Genomic DNA, 16,780 nt, shown 5'->3' on the forward strand with positions numbered 1-16,780 from the left:
CAGTCCCAGACCTGCTCTCTAGCACCTGCACCCCCATTTGGGGACAGAGTTACCTGAGGGGGGGGACTGGTGTTCCCATCATGATTGTAGAGCAGTACCCCTTGGGTAAATGCTGAACTTATTAATAATATTCACATATGATACACGTGGATGTTTGGGCCGAGACATGAGGAATGCTTGATTTGCCCAGTTGTGTCTGGGCTAAAATGCAGAATCACCACGTGGGTCCCCAAATGCCCAACAGTTCTGAATTGGTGAGAGTCTCCTTTGAAAGCTCAAGGATCAGGAGGCCCGTTGTTGCAGACACAGATGTAGATCGGTGTGTGTGTGTGTGTCCCACATCAACCTTGTGAGTGCTCACTCCCTAGTGTGGGGTTAGGGCTGCTGTGTGGTGTGGTGGGTTTCCGACAAGAGGGAAGGAGAGCCAGGCCTTGTGCAGCTGCAGCACAGACAAGCAGAGACCAGGGAGTGAGCAGATACAATATTTAATAAACTTGGTATATATGCTTTGAAGTTCAGCCTACCTTGGTGCTCACACCTCTCGGACAGACAGTCTGGGGCAGGGCGGACAGCCTGGGTGGATGTGGGATTCCATCCATTCTTAGCCTGTGCTCCTCTAACTTGAATGGGCTGCTGTATCTGTGCCCCAGTAACAATGGCAGTCCATCACACCCAACACCTTAGGAGGCGAGACTCTGGAGCCATAGCCATGCCACGGCTAGCAAGGATTGGAGCGAGGGGGGGAATCACTGTCTGGGACATAAGAGGGAGATTTGGGGGCACCAGAGATGGGCAGGAAGGATGACAGTCTGGCCACCAGTAGGCCCCAGGCAAGGGGCAGGGGTAGGCAGACGGTTCAGAGGTGAACCTCCAGCAGGTAGCGCAGGTGACACTGGCTCTCCTGGTAGATGAGATACTCGCTCTGGAAGAATCTGGAGCTGCTGAACTCTGCACAGGGCACAGGCTGGCCCTGGGGCACCACCACTCGCTGGCCGTCCAGCTCTAGCTCGGTGTCCTGGGATGGATCTACAGGTATAGCAAGGGCCACAGGTGACTCAAGGGTCACTGATCCTCAGCTTCACCAATAAGTTCTGCCCCCTATGCTCCCCACTCTGCCACAGGGAACCCCTGCTCCTTCCCACCTTGCAGTCTCCAAACCACTGCACAGGCTGGGCCTTCTGCTTGGAATATCCTCTTAATTCCTCTGCCTGGGAAATGCCTACTTACTTTTTTTTTTAAAAGATTTTATTTATTTGTTCATGAGAGACACACAGAGAGAGGGGCAGAGACACAGGCAGAGGGAGAAACAGGCTCCATGCAGGGAGCCCGATATGGGACTCAATCCTGGGACTCCAGGATCAGGCTCTGAGCTGAAGGCAGGTGCTAAACCGCTGAGCCACCCAGGCGTCCCTGCCTATTTACCTTTTGATGCTCAGTCATTGACACCTTTTCTTTGAAGCCCTCCTGGATGCTCAGGAGTGATGTGTTGAATCAGCAAAGGTTTGTGAATGACATAGTAGGGAAGCCTCGTTCTTCTCGTTCCCCACCACTGCCCCTCCCCTGCCCACCTCCTCCCTGAAAGTTTCCCAGTCCCCTAGCTCAGCCCCAGGCCTTTATCCTCAGGCATGTCCAGCTTTTCAGGACCCACCAGGCTCTGTGGAGCCTCGGGCAATGACGCTGTCGAAGCCAGGGGGTGGCTGCTTCAAGCTGGGGTCGTCGATGGTGATGTGGTGCTCTCTGCCCAGTGCCACCTCACCCAGGAACATGTAGCCAATTTGGTGGGCTCCGCAGGATATGCCAGTAACTGGGGGACACAGAGAAGCTCAACATGGGCAGCTTGGCCCTCCTATCTGACTTCCTGTCCCCCACTCTGCTGCACTATTATCTCCTCTGGCTTTGTTGACTCAGCCCAGAAAAGTGCCCACTCTTCCTGCATCCTTAAAAACACCCCCTTGTCCTGGCTGTGCTCCCTCCCACCCACTCCCCCATTCCTTGGATCCCTGAGAGCAGGCCTCTGCAGCCCCTGCCCCTCACGCCAAGGTCAGTTATGAGTCCCAGTGGCTAAATCCAGGGTAGATGCCTTCTCTCTCTGGCCAGCTCTGCTGATTTCGCCACTGGTATCCTCTGCCCCTTACCTGGGGACCCCCTTGCACTGGCTCTCCCAAGGCCACCCTCTACTCCTTCCTAGGCTCCTCTGTTCTGGTGGACTCCTTGCCCTGGGCAACCTCAGATATCCTAGAACATCATCACCTCCATCCAGCCTGGCTCTCCTGGCTCAGTGGGAGGTAGGAGTCTCCAATGATGCGCTGGCTGAGAATCCAGTCTGGGGAGGTGGTCTTAGTGAGGACACCTCTGGACAGAAACTTGGGGATGATGAGAGATACCTCCGGCCCTGTCACACAAGCTTCCCATCCCACTTCTCATGCATTCCTCTCATGGATACTCTCTTCCCCCACCTCCACTGCCTGGGCTGGATGCCTATCACATCTGGCCTGGGTGAGAGCATGGCTTCCGTGCACCTCTGGCCCAGTGGCCCTCCCCATGGCTACAGCCACTGAGATGCTCTATATACAAGTCTGGTTAGGGTCCCCATCACTCCCTGGATAAACTCCAGCCCCCTGCCTACACCAGGCATTTGCTTGGATCTTTATCATCAGGCTGTGCTCACAGGGTTTGTGCTTCTGGCTTCTTCACCTCCAAGCCTCCTCTTTCACTACCTTCCCCCGCCCCCACCTGTGGCTGGCTCACTCATCCTGAGGGTGATCTGCATCACCTTCTCTGGGAAGGGAAGCTGCCTGCCACTTCTAACCTATCCCTGGCCACTGCCCTCCCTTTGAGTTCCCCCAGTCCCCGGGGAGCCCCACTGAGCACTCTAGTCAGTAGCCATTCAAAGATTCCTCTCCCAGATCCACCACAAGCTGGGAAAGCACTAGGGCTAGTCCCCCTGGGGGTTGGCCCCGAGAGGTACCTCACCATAGCCAGCCGACTTGCTGTTCTCTGAGGCAAAGTAGATGCCCTTGCCAACGCGGCCGCCAGAATGTGGCATGATGCGGAGCCCACTGGCAAGGATGGCGGCCACCACCGCCACGTTGGTGCCATGCCACAGTAGCTTTCGATTACTCAGCTTGGAGTGGGCCTGGAACCTATCTCCCTTCAGGGGAAGGAGGTGGAAACAGGGAGCATCACATTATCCAAGCTCAGGTGCTTCTCCCCACTGTTCAGAGGGCATGAGCGAAGCAAAAGGCCCCTGTGGCCAGTGACGTATACTCATGCACACATACGCAAGGCCTGGGTCTGGCGGAAGCTGATGAGTTGCTACACCGACTTGCTAATGGGCACATAAGCTAGGGACAGGTAGTGAGGGAAATGGGTTGGGGGGGGTACTTTCCCTTACCTCCCCTTCTCGGTTCACTTTCCAAATGTGTTGAAGAGCAGGGCACCGGTAGGTGCCACCAGTCTTTTCTAAATAGGTATGTATCACCTGCAGGAAAAGCAGAAGCTAGTTGCCAAGGGTGAGAGATGTGTGGACAAACCCCCACTGGTGCTTCCAGTCCCAGAGCTCTCCTCAGGCCCTACAGACACAGGGAGAGAAGGCCAAGGGCAAGCGGCTCTTCTGCACACCAGGAGGGCAGATGGGCAGAGGGACAGTGCCTACTGTTGTCCTGGCTCCTCTGTGGGACATGGCCCACCTTGTACTCGGGTTCCTCTGGGTCCAGCAGCTGGAGCTGGCACTTAAGGAGCTGGTAGTCTCGGTCCAGGGGGTGTGGCACCTCCTCCACCTTTTCCTCTTCAGGGGATGCCTGCAGGGTCTGGGCCAGCTCGATGTCTGCCAGCACCTACAGTGATGGACGCTGACAGCTTGTCTGTCTAATTCAATCCCAGCCTCCTCCCTCCCACACGACCTGGGGCCCCAGCCACCTGACCTGTGCACTCCCACCACATCTATCCGGCTGGTCCTCCCCTCCCCTGTCCTTCCAGCTACCCATTCAGTCCGCCTATCTGGGCCTCCTTGGCCATCTGTCCCCCATCTCCCTTGCCCAGTCTGTCTGTCTGCCCTGCTGCCTGCCTGCTTGCCAAACCTCACCAGCAGCATGTCCTTTTTGGCCTGCAGAAGCTCAGGGGAGTTGATGGGCGGGGGCCGGTTGCGGCTGAAGTTGTGGGGAATGACAGTGTAGAAGTGGGAGGACAGCTCCTCCAGGTTGGGGCCACCATCCGTGGGGGCTTTCAGGGCCAGCTCCAGAGCCTCCAAAGCCTCGAAGCCCCGTGCAATCTGCTGCTTGCTCAACTTCCCTAGGGGCATCTTCTTTACATCTAATGGGTGGAGAGAGTGGGGGAGACTCAGCCCTGTAGTCCTGCCACCCCCGTGGCCCCTGCCTCCTGACTGGCCCCTCTCTCCTCACCCAGGTTCATGAGGGTCATGGCATTCTTGAACATGTCCTTGCTGAAGATGTTGGTGATGAGCTTCTGTGTGGGTGCGTCCAGGGAGCAGGGCCGTACCCGCTGAACTATGTTCCTCACTGAGCCTCCATCCACCTAGAGGTAGAGGGCGTGGATGGGCAGGAGCAGCTGGGCACAGCCAAAGCAGAACCTGGCATTAGAGACTGGCCACATTGAGGCCAGAGAGGGGAGGTGTATGCCCGAGGTCACACAGCCGGGCAGTGGCAGAAGCCAACTGGCTGGGTCTCTCCTTCCAGTCCCCTCCCTCATACTGGGGCCCACCAACACACTTCCTGGCCATTTCACCTTCACCACGGCCTCCTGGGCCTCATCTTCTCCTTGTACTTCGATGAGTGTGTACTTGCCCGGGTGGGCCACAAAGTGGTCCCGCTCCACCCATCTGTTCTTGGTCTTGTCCTGAAATTTCTTCTCAAAGTCCTTCTTTGCATCCTCCAGCAACACAAAGTAGCTGAGCTTCGACTGGCCCACCTCTCCCTGCAACCAACAGCCTCAGGCAGCAGGGCAGGCAGGGGGTGCGGGTGCCTGCCACAGTTGCCCACTGTGAAACATCTGGTTGGCCTCAGCTGTGCCAGGCCCTGTGCCAGGAGCCCCTGGGCATTCAGAGGTGGAGAGAGGGTGCAGGCAGTTGCCGAGTGAGCTGTGGGGACCCTGGTGAGCAGGGGTGGGGAAGGTGGGTCCAGGATGGCAAGGTGGCACTCACCACGCGGCCCCAGCGGTTCCAGCAGGCGAAGCGGTCCCCCTCTTCCAGCAGCTGGATGATGTAGAACTTGTTGTTGTTTCTTCCAATGTTGGTCTGATTCAGGGTGCAGGCGTAGTCTTCATGCACCTAGGGCCGGAGGGGGGTGGTGCTCTGGGGAGGGCAGGCCAGCCTGGACGGCCCTCAGATGGAACAGGTGGGAGAGCAGGCCGTAGGGAGGGCAGGCCACACAGTGACAGGGGTTTGAGGGGAACAGCAGTCAGGATGCACTGGGACATCCAGGGGAGGCTCTATCAGGAAAGGCTTGAGGTCATGGTTCTGCCCTGGGGGCCACAATCTGAGGGAACATGACTAAACTCAGTTGGGGGAAGTTCTGGGAGGATGTGGCTGTACCCTGTGTCAGGGAATCAGAGGGAGACACTGCTTCTGCCCTGGAGGTCTGACAGGACACCACTCTGCCATGCAAAAGGGATCTCAGTGGTACATGGCCCTCTGGGGCTGCTTTAGGGGTTACAGGTGAGCCCTGGGGAGACTAAGGAGGTTGAAATCCTGTCTTAAGTATGGCAGGTGGAGGCCTGAGAAGCTTGGAGGCTTACCCTAGGGTCTGAGGAGCAGACATGACTTGCCTGGATCTGATGGGCTATAACCCTACATGACCGTTGGGGTCTCAGGGAAACATAGCTTCTTGGGAGCCTGAGCTACCTGGCCAGAGCCGAGGCCCAGTGAGGAGGGGGACTGGTCTGAGTGTATTTGTACCTAGGCTCCAAGTCTGGAAGGGGACGACAGATTACCTGGGTCTGAGGGTTGTGGCTGAGCGGGCATGCTGGGTCCACTCGGACTACGTGCTTCTCTGTGGGTGCAGCTCTGAGGGCCTCGGCAGTGGAGCGGAAGCTGTCCTCCTCCTCTGCACCCTGCCGCCCCTTCTTTTTTTCAGGGCCCTCCTGTTGCACCTGGGGCTTGCGCTTTGGAGCCATGGCTCTTCTGGGGCACAAAGAGGGCCCTCAGGCCTTCATGGCCTCTGCATCCCACCTGGCTGGCACAGCACCAACGTGCCCCACTCTGGGTTTGCTCTTTTGGTGACCCTCTCCCCATTGCCTCCCCGCCGACTCCATCTCTCCATTCTCTAAGCCAGACCAAAACCAGCTCTCTGTACCAGTCCCCTTTCCCTTTTCCCATTCGCATGGGCCAGGCCAGGACCCTGTCCAGTCTGCCCCAGAGCCTCGGAAGAATGGTTCCCTATTCTCTTTAGCAATCCAGTGTCCTGATGAGGGAGGAAAAGTGAGGAGAATCTCTTCTTGCTTCTGGTCTCCTCCTCCCTCCAGAGCACTCCCTGGGTATTGCCCGCTCCGCCCCTGTCTCAGCTGACTCAGATGGACGTGGCATGGCTGCTGGGCTGAGTCACCCCAACTATGGAGGAGAGTGGGCAGCAGCTCCCAAGGGCCACACTCCCGAGGCCAGATCTGTCCCTCTAGAACTTGGGACCCTGCGGCCCAGAAATCCTTCCCAAGGGGTTTAAAAGTTCTGGGGTGCCAGTCAGGGTCTGAGACCAGTGGGCCAGCACCAGCACCACCCTGTCCTGCCCTGCCCTGCCCTGCCCTGCCCTGCCCTGCCCTGCCCTGCAGGGGGCTGTGGGCAGGGCCATAGGGCACTCACCTAAAAGAAGGAGGGACCTGGGAGAGATGGCAGCCACGGATCTAGTATCAGGACCCCCGCGGCAGTTCCGGTTCTAGGGCCTTCTCCAGCAACCCTCTGTAACCTTAGGCGTGACTTGGGGCAGTGATCTCCCTACAATCGCCAGGGGTGGGGCAGGGGCAGCGCAGGGGTGGGGGTGTGGTTTTCCAGCTATCTGGCCACCAGTCAAGTGAGTCAGAGGCTGGACTAGCGGAGCCCAGCAGCCTGTCCCACGGACCGCTGGACACTCGACCGGGAGAGCCAGCGCAGCCCAGGAGGCTGACGCGTCCCTCGCGCCGCTTGAGTGGCCCGAGGCACGCAATACGTGTCCGCCGGCTGCCCCGTGACCTTGGGCCCAGGTGCGGGCATCGCCTCCCTCTCCTCCGGGCTGCCTACGTTTCCTCGCCGTTACCTAGTGCCAGGCTGGTTCACCCTAGCTCCCGCCCCCGACGGGGAGGAGCCCAGCTGCGAGACTCGGGGCGCTGCATCTCTGACGCCCCCCAGCGTCCAAGGGCCGCAAACACAGAGAAGGCGCTTCTGGTCCGGCCCGCCCCTTGGTCGCCAGCCCGCAGCAGGGCGCAGGCGCCGCAGCTTTGGGCCGGAAGCGCCCGAGGAGGCTTGGAGCCCGGAGGAAGCCTTGGAGGCGGGGCCACAAGCGCTTATCCTATGGGCGCCTGGGGGCGGGACAGAGCGTACAGAGGCAGCCAATGGGGCCGTGGGAGGCGGGACCCGCGGGGCACTGGGAGCCTATCCGGGCGCGGAGTCGTGCCAGACCTCCGGGGCTAGCAGCCACGTGAGTTCTCCGTGGCGGCCGCTGCGCTCGCGGTGGGCAGCATGTCGGCGGCGGCGGCGGCTCGGAAGCGGGGAAGGCCGGCCTCGGGGGCCGCGGCCGGTGCGGGGGCCGGCAAGCGGCGGCGAAAGGTGAGCCTGAAGCTTCTGCGGGCCACAGTCAGCCCCGCCGCCGGGACCAGCGTCGTCCGCCCCGGGACACCCGGGCCCCGGGCGCCTCCGCGGCCCTTTTTTCGGGACCCCAGCTGGAGTCGGCTTCGTTCCTCTCTCCGGGGGCCAGGTCCTGAAAGACCTTGCACTGGAGCCGGCGGGGGCGGGGGCGGGGGCGGGGAGGCCACTGCCTTTCCTAGTCCGGCGGCTCTCGAGAGATCGGAAGGCGCGCTTGGTCAGTGCCCGGTGGTTGGGACCCCGGACTAACGAAAGGATCATTTAATTCTCAGGCCGACTCTGCCGGGGACCGGGGCAAGTCCAAGGGAGGCGGCAAGATGAATGAGGAGATTTCCAGCGACTCTGAGAGTGAGAGGTGAGCTCTCTCCCACCTGGAGGAAGGGAACACTGAGGCTCATAGTGTATGGAAGACTCAGGGAGTCGGGGCAGAGCTGGGCCTTTTCGGCTCCTAGGTCTTGGCTCTTCCCTCCAGTTCTGAGCCTGATAGTAGGACTCGTCTTAAGGAGATTGAGAAGTTTCCTCTCCTTTCCCGGCAGGGTCTCTGTGTGGGGAGAACCCCCAGTCCCAATGGGAGACCAGTGAGACCTCCCTGGTTCACGGCAGGGACAGGTGCACAAGCTGGACGGGCTGGTATGGGGAGAGGCATGCAAGAAATGCTTGCTAGTTCTTCCATCTGTTTTCCCACAATGTCAAATTGCTGTTCTCAACATATGCCAGGCACTGGCTTTACTGTTGACAATGCAGAGGTAAGCAGGCAGGTGAAGACAAAATGGGTTGTAATGAAGTGGGTATTCTTCAGCTCTGTGTTCTGGAGACAGGGAATGGGACATTTAAATAGGGCCTGGGGAGATAAGGAGGAATCTGTCAGATAAGGAAGGGCAGGGAGGACATTCAGGGAGCAGAGAAAAGTCTAGGGCTTTACATGTGCCCAAGTGGGAGATGGACAGGTTGGAAAGGCAGGTGTTGGCCGCATCCAGGTTGTGGAGGGCTTTGAATACCTCCATTCTGCAGGTGACAGGGGTGAGACATGTTGCAGGGTTTCAGAGGAAGTTAACAAGGTACCACGCCTGAGCCTGTGGAATGGAGGCCATCATACCAGGGAATCCTGGGGCCTTCCTTAGAGTTGACTTTAGAAATTCAGCTTCTAGGGACACCTGGGTGGCTCAGCGGTTTAGCGCCGCCTTCAGCCCAGGGAATTAAAAAAAAAGTTCCATAGTTTTCCTGATCCTGGAGTCCTGGGATCGAGTCTCACATCTGGCTCCCTGCATGGAGCCTGCTTCTCCCTCTGCCTGTGTCTCTGCCCGTCTCTCTGTGTCTCTCATGAATAAATAAAAAAAATCTTAAAAAAAAAAAGAAAAAGAAATTCAGCTTCTAACATTGAGCACAAGTTGGCCTTAACATGGTCACAGGAAGACTTCACATACTTACTTTTAAGATCACTGTGGGTAGCGGTGTGCCTGGCCCTGTGCCGAACACTTTTAAATGTTTAAAAAATGTGTTGTGGGGCAGCCCCAGTGGCACAGCGGTTTAGTGCCACCTGCGGCCCAGGGCGTGATCCTGGAGACCTGGGGTCGAGTCCCACGTCAGGCTTCCTGCATGGAGCCCGCTTCTCCCTCTGCCTGTGTCTCTGCCTCTTTCTCTCTGTGCCTCTATGAATAAATAAATAAAAAAAAATCTTAAAAAAAATGTGTTGTGAATGTATGAGATACAGAAGAATCAATGAAATGTATTTGGACCATAGGGGGCAATGGTGAGATGATGAACCTCCGTGCACCCACCACTTAGGAATTTAGAGGCCCCAACTCTGCATTCCTGACTTAATTGTTTCTTTGGTTTTCTCCTTCCTTCCTTCCTTCCTTCCTTCCCTCCCTCCCTCCCTCCCTTCTTCCTCTTCCTCCTTCTTTTTCTTTTCATTTTCTTAACCAGGTATAATTTACATACAGTAATATTCACTTTCTTTAGTGTACAGTATGTGAGTTTTGACAAACACATATAGTGGTGTAACTACCACCACTCTGAAGGTGTGGAAGGGTTTCATCATGCGCTAGAACCCCTCCTGCCACACACAACACTCCCACCCCCCCTCCTTTGGAGTCCATGCCCCCCTCCCTCTAGCCCCTGCTGACTACTGTCGCTAGAGTTTTGCGTTTTCCAGGATGTCATATGATTATATGCTTCTTTTCCTTTTTTTAAAGATATTATTTATTTATTCATGAGAGAGAAAGAGAGAGAGAGGCAGAGACATAGGGAGAGGGAGAAGCAGGCTCCATGCAGGGAACCTGATGTGGGACTCGATCCCGGGACTCCAGGATCACACCCTGGGCCAAAGGCAGGTGTTAAACCACTGAACCACCCAAGCGTCCCTTCCTTTGCTTTTCTTTATAGAGTTCTATCTCCTACATGTGAACCCCTATACGATAGATTGATTAGTTTGGGTGAATTGAGCAGAAGTTTTAACCATAGATATATACAGGAAGGGCAGAACCAAGCCTGTTGGCTGAAGGCTTGCTGGGCACTGGGTACTAGATGGTCTCTGGGGCCTGGTTCAGCCTTGGCTTCCTTGGCAGTTTCCAAGGTCCCTTCTGGGGACATTGTGGACAAAGTCATAAATGAATCTTGGGGAAGCAGTTGGGCCATTTGACAGATACTAGGTATCTTCAGGCACAAGATCGGGGGATGGTTCCTGTGGCCTGCCTGTAGCTCCCAGGAGCAAGTCTGCGTAGGATGTGTCTTGAGTGAGGTGAGTGCTCTAGCCAGTGCGAATATGAGACATGTAATGGAAAGCTTCACAAGGTCAGGCCAAGACCAGTTATGTTTCACCTGGAATCCTGTCCTCAGGGTAGATGCAGTGAGAGTGAGGTAGGCACGTCCCCAGTGTGTCTGCCTCTTGCTTGGGTCCTTTTTTTTTTTTTTAAAGATTTTATTTATTCATGAGAGACACAGAGAGAGAGACAGAGAGAGACAGAGACACAGGCAGAGGGAGAAGCAGGCTCCATGCAGGGAGCTTGACGTGGGACTCAATCCCGGGTCTCCAGGATCATGCCCTGGGCTGAAGGTGGCGCTAAACCGCTGAGCCACCGGGGCTGCCCCTGCTTAGGTCCTTTTATCGGATCTGGGCTGGCCATAGCTCCCCTGTCTGGGGATGCATGGTCTGGGATCTGCCTTTTCTGCTTCCCGTATTGGAGCTCCTGTTCCTTGTCTCCCATGCCTTTGTCATTCCCAGCTGACTGTCTTGTGTTGGGGCACGTCCCTCATCCTGTTGTGAGGCTTAGAGAAGGCCAGTCCTGTGGCAGCTTGTACATCTAACAGTGTCTTCACTGGTCATCGAGGGTTTAACTGGTGTGGCCTTCCAGGGGTTCACACCTTGTGTAAACAGCTCAGTATTTTGTGTATGTGGCTCCTTTGTTGACCACTGTTGCTATTGATTCCAGACCCTTCGTATGTGACCTTTCTTCAACAGCTTGTAGAACCTGCTCTTTCCCTCTAGAGTTAAGAGATTTCACAGTGATCTCTTTGGATTTTGGGTCTCTTTTCACCCTCATGTGAGGACTGGGTGGTTCCTTTCAGTTTGACAAGTTCAGTCTTTGGGTTTTCTGCATATGTAATCGTTGGCTATGAGACGGAGGGGGGTGGTTGAGTGCCAGGGGAAGCAGTGAGGAGGTATGGTCTTAGTGGCTGGAAGAGTGGGGTGAGCCCTCTGAGAGCTATTCCCTTCCTTCCCGCAGCCTGGCTCCTAGGAAGACTGAGGAGGAAGAGGAAGAGGAGCTGGAGGAGACAGCCCAGGAGAAGAAGCTTCGCTTGGCCAAGCTCTACCTGGAGCAGCTCAGGCAGCAAGGTGAGCCCATGCACTGGCAGGCAGGGGCAGGGCCTGTGTCCAAGACCACCTGCTGTGCCCCAGCCGCCTGACGGGTGGCTGAGCAGGTACCTGGTGGATTGCCAGAGCTGCTGGTGTGGGATTTCCTGAAGGAGGGTGGCTGGGAGACTAATGGGCCTCCTGGGGTGGGTCTGACCTTCAGGGGGCTTTAGCCTAATCTCTAAGTAATGGCAGGGGTTAGGCAGGAGGAGATCTCTCCTTTGCCCAAGGCAGCCTGAACTTCCCTTGGGACACAACCCGAGTGTTTGGAGCCCAAGACCAAGGCAGTGGGGTGGGGTGGGAATGGGAAGGGAAAAGTGGAGTCTAGGCCTACATTGACTTGGTCTGGTCTGTCCTTGCATAGAGGAGGAGAAGGCCGAGGCCCGGGCATTTGAGGAGGACCAGGTGGCAGGGCGCCTGAAGGAGGATGTGGTGAGTTGTGGAGGGAAGGCGGTGGGAGAGAAGGGTTGGGCTGGTCCTGCTCTTGGGAGCTCATCCCTCTCCTCTCTGTGCAGCTGGAGCAGAGGGGCAGGCTGCAGAAGTCGGTGGCAAAGGAGGTAAGCGGGCAGGGGACTTTGATGTAAGATTGAAGTGAATCATGGGTCCCACATGGGTAGGTGAGTGAATGGCCTAACTGGGGACTCAGGCTGTGGGGTTTTTGCTCTGGAACTTGGGGGGCACTTAGGCAGACAGAGTCAGGTAAGGGTCTGATGCTTGCAGCCCTGGTCAGGGTGGTGGGAAAGGATGGTGTGTGTGTGTGTGTGTGTGTGTGTGTGTGTGTGTGTACACGCGTGTGTGCACGTGTGGTGTGTGTGCGAGTGAGTGAGCATCTAGGGGCCTTCTTGTCCTCTGTGGCAGTGACCTCACTCTGCTTGCCCAGATTCAGGGCCCAGCCCCGGCTGACATCCGTGTCTTACGGGGGCACCAGCTCTCCATCACGTGTGTGGTCATCACCCCCGATGACTCTGCCATCTTCTCTGCTGCCAAAGACTGCACCATTATCAAGTGTGAGTGAGCCTGGCTTGGGGGTGCAGACCCGGGGATCTTTTGGGAGGGCTGATCTGTGGAGGAGGGAGTAATCAGGGCAGACTGAGGCCTGGTGGGGGAAGCTTCTGGACATAAGTTTATTCCTAAGGAGGTGTTCTCTGGGTGCCAGTGAAAGCTTCTGCCTAAGAGTGGGGCTTGAGCTCCCCGTCGCTGTCATTGGAGGCGATTGAACAGAGGCAGGATACTGATGAATGGGGATTGGTGCTGTAGGTGGGCAGTTGGAGGACACTTGAGGCTCTGTGCTGTCCTGGGATTGCATCCCGGTCTTCCTGGGTACCCCCCTTCGACAGCTGAGTACTGTTTTCATCCACCCTTAGGAGAAACTGGAAGAACTCGTACCCTTGGTCCTAAGGCACTTTCCTATCCTCTCTGGGGCTTCGTGGCTGCCCTTGGGGGGTTACTGTCACTGGGTGACAGATGAGGAACCTGGGGATTATACAGGGGCTCACGGCAGCCGAGCTGAGTTCTGCTCTGAAGGCACCACTTTCTCCACAGCCCCGTGCTGCCCCTGAGGGGGTTGCCAGCCAGTCCTACCCTCTGTCCCAGTAACTTTCTCTTTCCTGTTGTCAGGGAGCGTGGAGACTGGACGGAAGCTTCACGTGATCCCACGGGCCAAGAAGGGTGTTGAGGGGCAACCCCCCAGCCACAGCAGCCATATTCTCTGCATGGCCATCTCCTCTGACGGCAAGTACCTCGTAAGGCAGTGCTGGCCCCGGGGGGTGGGCGAGAGTCGGGGGCACACATTGGGTGCCTGTGGCCATTGTCCTCATCTCCACAGGCCTCGGGTGACCGCAGCAAGCTCATTCTCATATGGGAGGCCCAGAGCTGCCAGCACCTGTACACTTTCACAGGCCATCGGGATGCCGTGTCGGTAGGAGCTGTGGGCATTTACCAAGCAACCAAGTGGGCCGGGCTGGGGCAATGGGCTGAATGAGGCAGAGGGTGTCCATCCTCAGGGACATAAAGGAGGTGAAGGGGAATTGCGGGGAGACTGAGCTTGCCTAGGGAGTGGGGAGGCTGCTCAGGAGTGCACCGCTGCCTCCCTGGGCTTGTGACGTGCTTTTTAGGAGGAAATCCTCCCCTGGCGAGGACTTCTGTCTCGCCTGCTGTGGTCCAGGTCCACTTTTGCTTCCTGTCCATGTATCTGTAGGGTCTGGCATTCCGCAGAGGAACCCACCAGCTCTATAGCACATCCCATGATCGCTCTGTGAAGGTGTGGAACGTGGCGGAGAACTCCTATGTGGAGACACTGTGAGTGTGCACGGGGAAAGGGTGTGCAGATGCATGTGCCAGTGCACATGGGACCCCATCCTCCCTCTGCCCCCTCTCCCCCTCCAGCTTTGGGCACCAGGATGCCGTCGCTGCGCTGGATGCCTTGAGCAGGGAGTGCTGTGTGACGGCTGGGGGCCGGGACGGGACGGTGCGTGTGTGGAAGATTCCTGAGGAGTCCCAGCTTGTCTTCTATGGCCACCAGTAAGGCTATCCACTGGGCCAGGTCAGGGGAGAGGGGCTGGGGTGGGGCTGTGCCCCTCACTGTTCCTTTTGCCAGGGGCTCCATCGACAGCATCCAGCTTATCAACGAGGAGCACATGGTATCGGGCGCAGATGATGGGTAAGAGCTGCCTTTGGGATGCCTTGCACCACTACCGCTGCTCCTGGACTTGGCTCCAGGAACCTTCCCTTGTGGCAGTGGGATTCCTTTCTGCTGAGTGGCCTTTCTGCCCTACCCCAGCCCCTTGCCAATTATGTTCTTTGTCCACAGCTCTGTGGCCTTGTGGGGTCTCTCTAAGAAGCGGCCGCTCGCCCTGCAGCGTGAGGCCCATGGGCTGCGGGGGGAGCCAGGCCTCGAGCAGCCCTTCTGGGTATCAGCAGTGGCGGCCCTGCTCAACACAGACCTTGTAGCCACAGGTGGGTGCCCTTTGAGGCAGAAAAGAGGGGGTTGCAGGGTGGGCCAGTGCGGGGGCGCTCACTATCTCCCTGACCCCTCAGGCTCCCACAACTCTTGCGTGAGGCTCTGGCAGTGTGGGGAGGGCTTCCGGCAGCTTGAACCTCTCTGCGACATTCCCCTGGTAAGTGGGGCTTGAATGCCTCGCCTATCTTTGCCACACTCCTGAGGCCCTAGAGTTCAGGGCACCTGGGATTAGCCCCTTATTGTTTTTTTTCTTGCCAGAAGGGAGGCTCCTCAGGGCAAGGCTATGACTTGTTATTTTATAGTGCCAGTTCCTACCACAGGGCCTGATAGGAACCCTTCCTCCCTCCTCCACTCCTGTCTCCCCCCACCTCTCCTCTTAAACATTCACCTCCACCCTGTCCTGGGTACAGGGGAACAAGGCTAGGACAGCAGGGCACAGCATGTGCAAAGGCATGGGGGTGTCTGATGCTATGATGGCACCAATGGTGCCAGATTGGGCCCAGGCTAGGGGGTGTGGACACAGGGTGCCCTGAGGGAGATGGCAGGATGGTCGGTAACGTCTGGTGACAGCGCAGGGCTTGGTGATGGCCATGGGGTCTCCGGGACCTCACAGCTGGGAGCCACGCCTTAGGCCACCCCCTGAAACGTGACGTATTTGGCTTTCACTGTCTCCTTAAATCCTCACAAACTGCCTGTGAGGCCAGCGTGATGTTTCCCTCCATCTCACAGACGTGGAGGCTGAGGCCCTGAGGGGTCAGGGACTGATCAGGGGGCCCTGATCTGCTGGGGCAGAGCAGGGATTTAAGCTCCTAGGGCCAAGCCTGTGGCAGTGAGGCCAGGGCTGTGGTGCTAGGGAGGCGTGGCGGGGGGGGGGGGGGGGGCGGGGTAGGGGAAGGTGTGGGAGGGGTCTGTCCTCACATTTTCCCACATCTCTCCCTTTTCTCAGGTGGGTTTTATTAATAGCCTCAAGTTCTCCAGTTCGGGGGATTTCCTGGTGGCTGGGGTCGGGCAGGAGCACAGGTATGAGGCACCCTGGGAGGTGGCACTGGCTGGGCTACCAGATGGGGTACAGGGGGCTGGGCCTGGCCTCAGCTGCTTCCCTTCTACCCCCTGCAGGCTTGGCCGCTGGTGGCGCATCAAAGAGGCTCGGAACTCCGTCTGCATCATCCCGCTCCACAGGGCCCCCAGGCCCCCTGCGGCAGGCTCCTGACTCCTCTCCCCTTTATTTAAGTCCTTTCTAGACCAGGCCCTGCCCTCTTTGTATTAAAAGCCTCCTCTTTTGGGCTTTGTCTCTTGAAGCTTCTCGACTGGGGAGGGAGGGTGATGGCAGGACTGTGGGGGGGGGGGGCAGGGCTCCTACCAGCATCTCTGATGCATAAGGGCTTTCTGTCCTTTCATGGAACCTGGGGATGGAGACCTCATCCACCTCCTGGTCTCTTGAGTATCCTCTGTGACCTTGTTAGGCCAGCTCCCCACCCACTGCTCTGGGCTGCGAGGGGTCAGAAGCTGCAGACCCCTTGGCTAGGGAGCCATGGCTGTCCAGTTATGTACCAGGGCTGGCTGTCAGTCAGAATTGAAATGAAGAAAGCTAGGCCTGCATGTCAGGCTTACCTGGCCCACCCAGGCCAGTTCAGGAAGCTAGAGATGGGTGGGGTAGGGGGATACCACACTGCCTACTACCTGAGGACAAGTGTCAGAGTTGAGAATAGCTCTGCCCTTGGTCTGAATGCCAGCCAGGCTGTCACAAGAATGTTCTTTCTGCTGATTTTATCTATTGGACAATTCACTCCTGCTACTGGCGGAGCCAGGAGAGACAGACCAGAGATGTAGAAGTGCAGGAAAGTATCCTCTTAGTGGGAAGAAGGAAATGTTATGGGTTCTGCTCTAACCTTTTTTTAACCCATTGGGCTCAACCACTGAGCCTGTAGTTCCCAAGAGGCAGCATGGTCCCCTCGGGAGGAAGCCACAGGGCTTTTCTCCTGCTACCATGCTCAGGAGGCTTCCCCTCAGACAGACCTGCTCTTGCCTGCCTTCATTTCTCCTGGGGCCAGAGGGGTCAGGTTCAGATCAAAGCCCTGAAAATCCTGTTCTGAATCAGAAGATGGTGATAGAATTCGCTTCCTGTGTCTTGCCTCACATTGAGCTCAGTGATGGCATACACACACTTCCCAAAAGCCATGGCATA

The 16,780-nt window shown here is 57.3% G+C and overlaps 2 protein-coding genes and 1 long non-coding RNA gene across 8 annotated transcripts in view; 1 reads left to right on the forward strand and 2 right to left on the reverse strand.

Annotated features, from left to right (window-relative positions):
• Window positions 1–469: 469 nt before the first annotated feature.
• PARP3 (poly(ADP-ribose) polymerase family member 3) lies at window positions 470–7,389 on the reverse strand. Of its 6 annotated transcripts, none has more exons than XR_012011968.1 (11): window positions 6,809–7,194; window positions 5,947–6,136; window positions 5,159–5,284; window positions 4,744–4,932; window positions 4,401–4,533; window positions 4,085–4,311; window positions 3,690–3,836; window positions 3,395–3,481; window positions 2,969–3,151; window positions 1,649–1,804; window positions 470–1,026 (listed from the first exon to the last, which is right to left on the reverse strand). XR_012011968.1 is itself a non-coding variant. In XM_072786028.1 (11 exons), exons 2-11 carry the CDS (start codon window positions 6,127–6,129, stop codon window positions 857–859), a joined length of 1,596 nt encoding a protein of 531 aa, XP_072642129.1. In that variant the 5' UTR covers window positions 6,130–6,136; window positions 7,239–7,389; the 3' UTR covers window positions 470–856. The 6 variants fall into 6 exon arrangements, 5 of the variants coding, with proteins under 5 accessions (XP_072642129.1, XP_072642125.1, XP_072642128.1 ...); XM_072786028.1 differs by lacking the exon at window positions 6,809–7,194 and adding an exon at window positions 7,239–7,389 and having other exon boundaries at window positions 2,974–3,151; XM_072786024.1 differs by having other exon boundaries at window positions 2,974–3,151; window positions 6,809–7,210.
• Window positions 7,390–7,590: 201 nt separating this feature from the next.
• On the forward strand, window positions 7,591–15,879 carry RRP9 (ribosomal RNA processing 9, U3 small nucleolar RNA binding protein). Its single transcript, XM_072786029.1, has 15 exons — window positions 7,591–7,747; window positions 8,056–8,138; window positions 11,509–11,618; window positions 12,001–12,068; window positions 12,152–12,193; window positions 12,517–12,643; window positions 13,254–13,378; window positions 13,462–13,554; window positions 13,834–13,934; window positions 14,022–14,156; window positions 14,233–14,295; window positions 14,446–14,591; window positions 14,673–14,752; window positions 15,542–15,615; window positions 15,712–15,879. Exons 1-15 carry the CDS (start codon window positions 7,661–7,663, stop codon window positions 15,803–15,805), a joined length of 1,428 nt encoding a protein of 475 aa, XP_072642130.1. The 5' UTR covers window positions 7,591–7,660; the 3' UTR covers window positions 15,806–15,879.
• LOC140610227 (uncharacterized) overlaps window positions 8,006–16,780 on the reverse strand; it is a 38,856-nt gene continuing 30,081 nt past the window's right edge. The window contains exons 3-4 of the long non-coding RNA XR_012011969.1: window positions 9,212–9,432; window positions 8,006–9,122 (exon numbers count right to left, since the gene is read on the reverse strand). This is a non-coding gene — a long non-coding RNA (uncharacterized lncRNA). The remainder of the gene's footprint in view (window positions 9,123–9,211; window positions 9,433–16,780) is intronic.

The sequence above is a fragment of the Canis lupus genome, chromosome 19 (genome assembly GCF_048164855.1).
Source record: "Canis lupus baileyi chromosome 19, mCanLup2.hap1, whole genome shotgun sequence".
In the NCBI taxonomy this organism is placed as follows: Eukaryota; Metazoa; Chordata; class Mammalia; order Carnivora; family Canidae; genus Canis; species Canis lupus.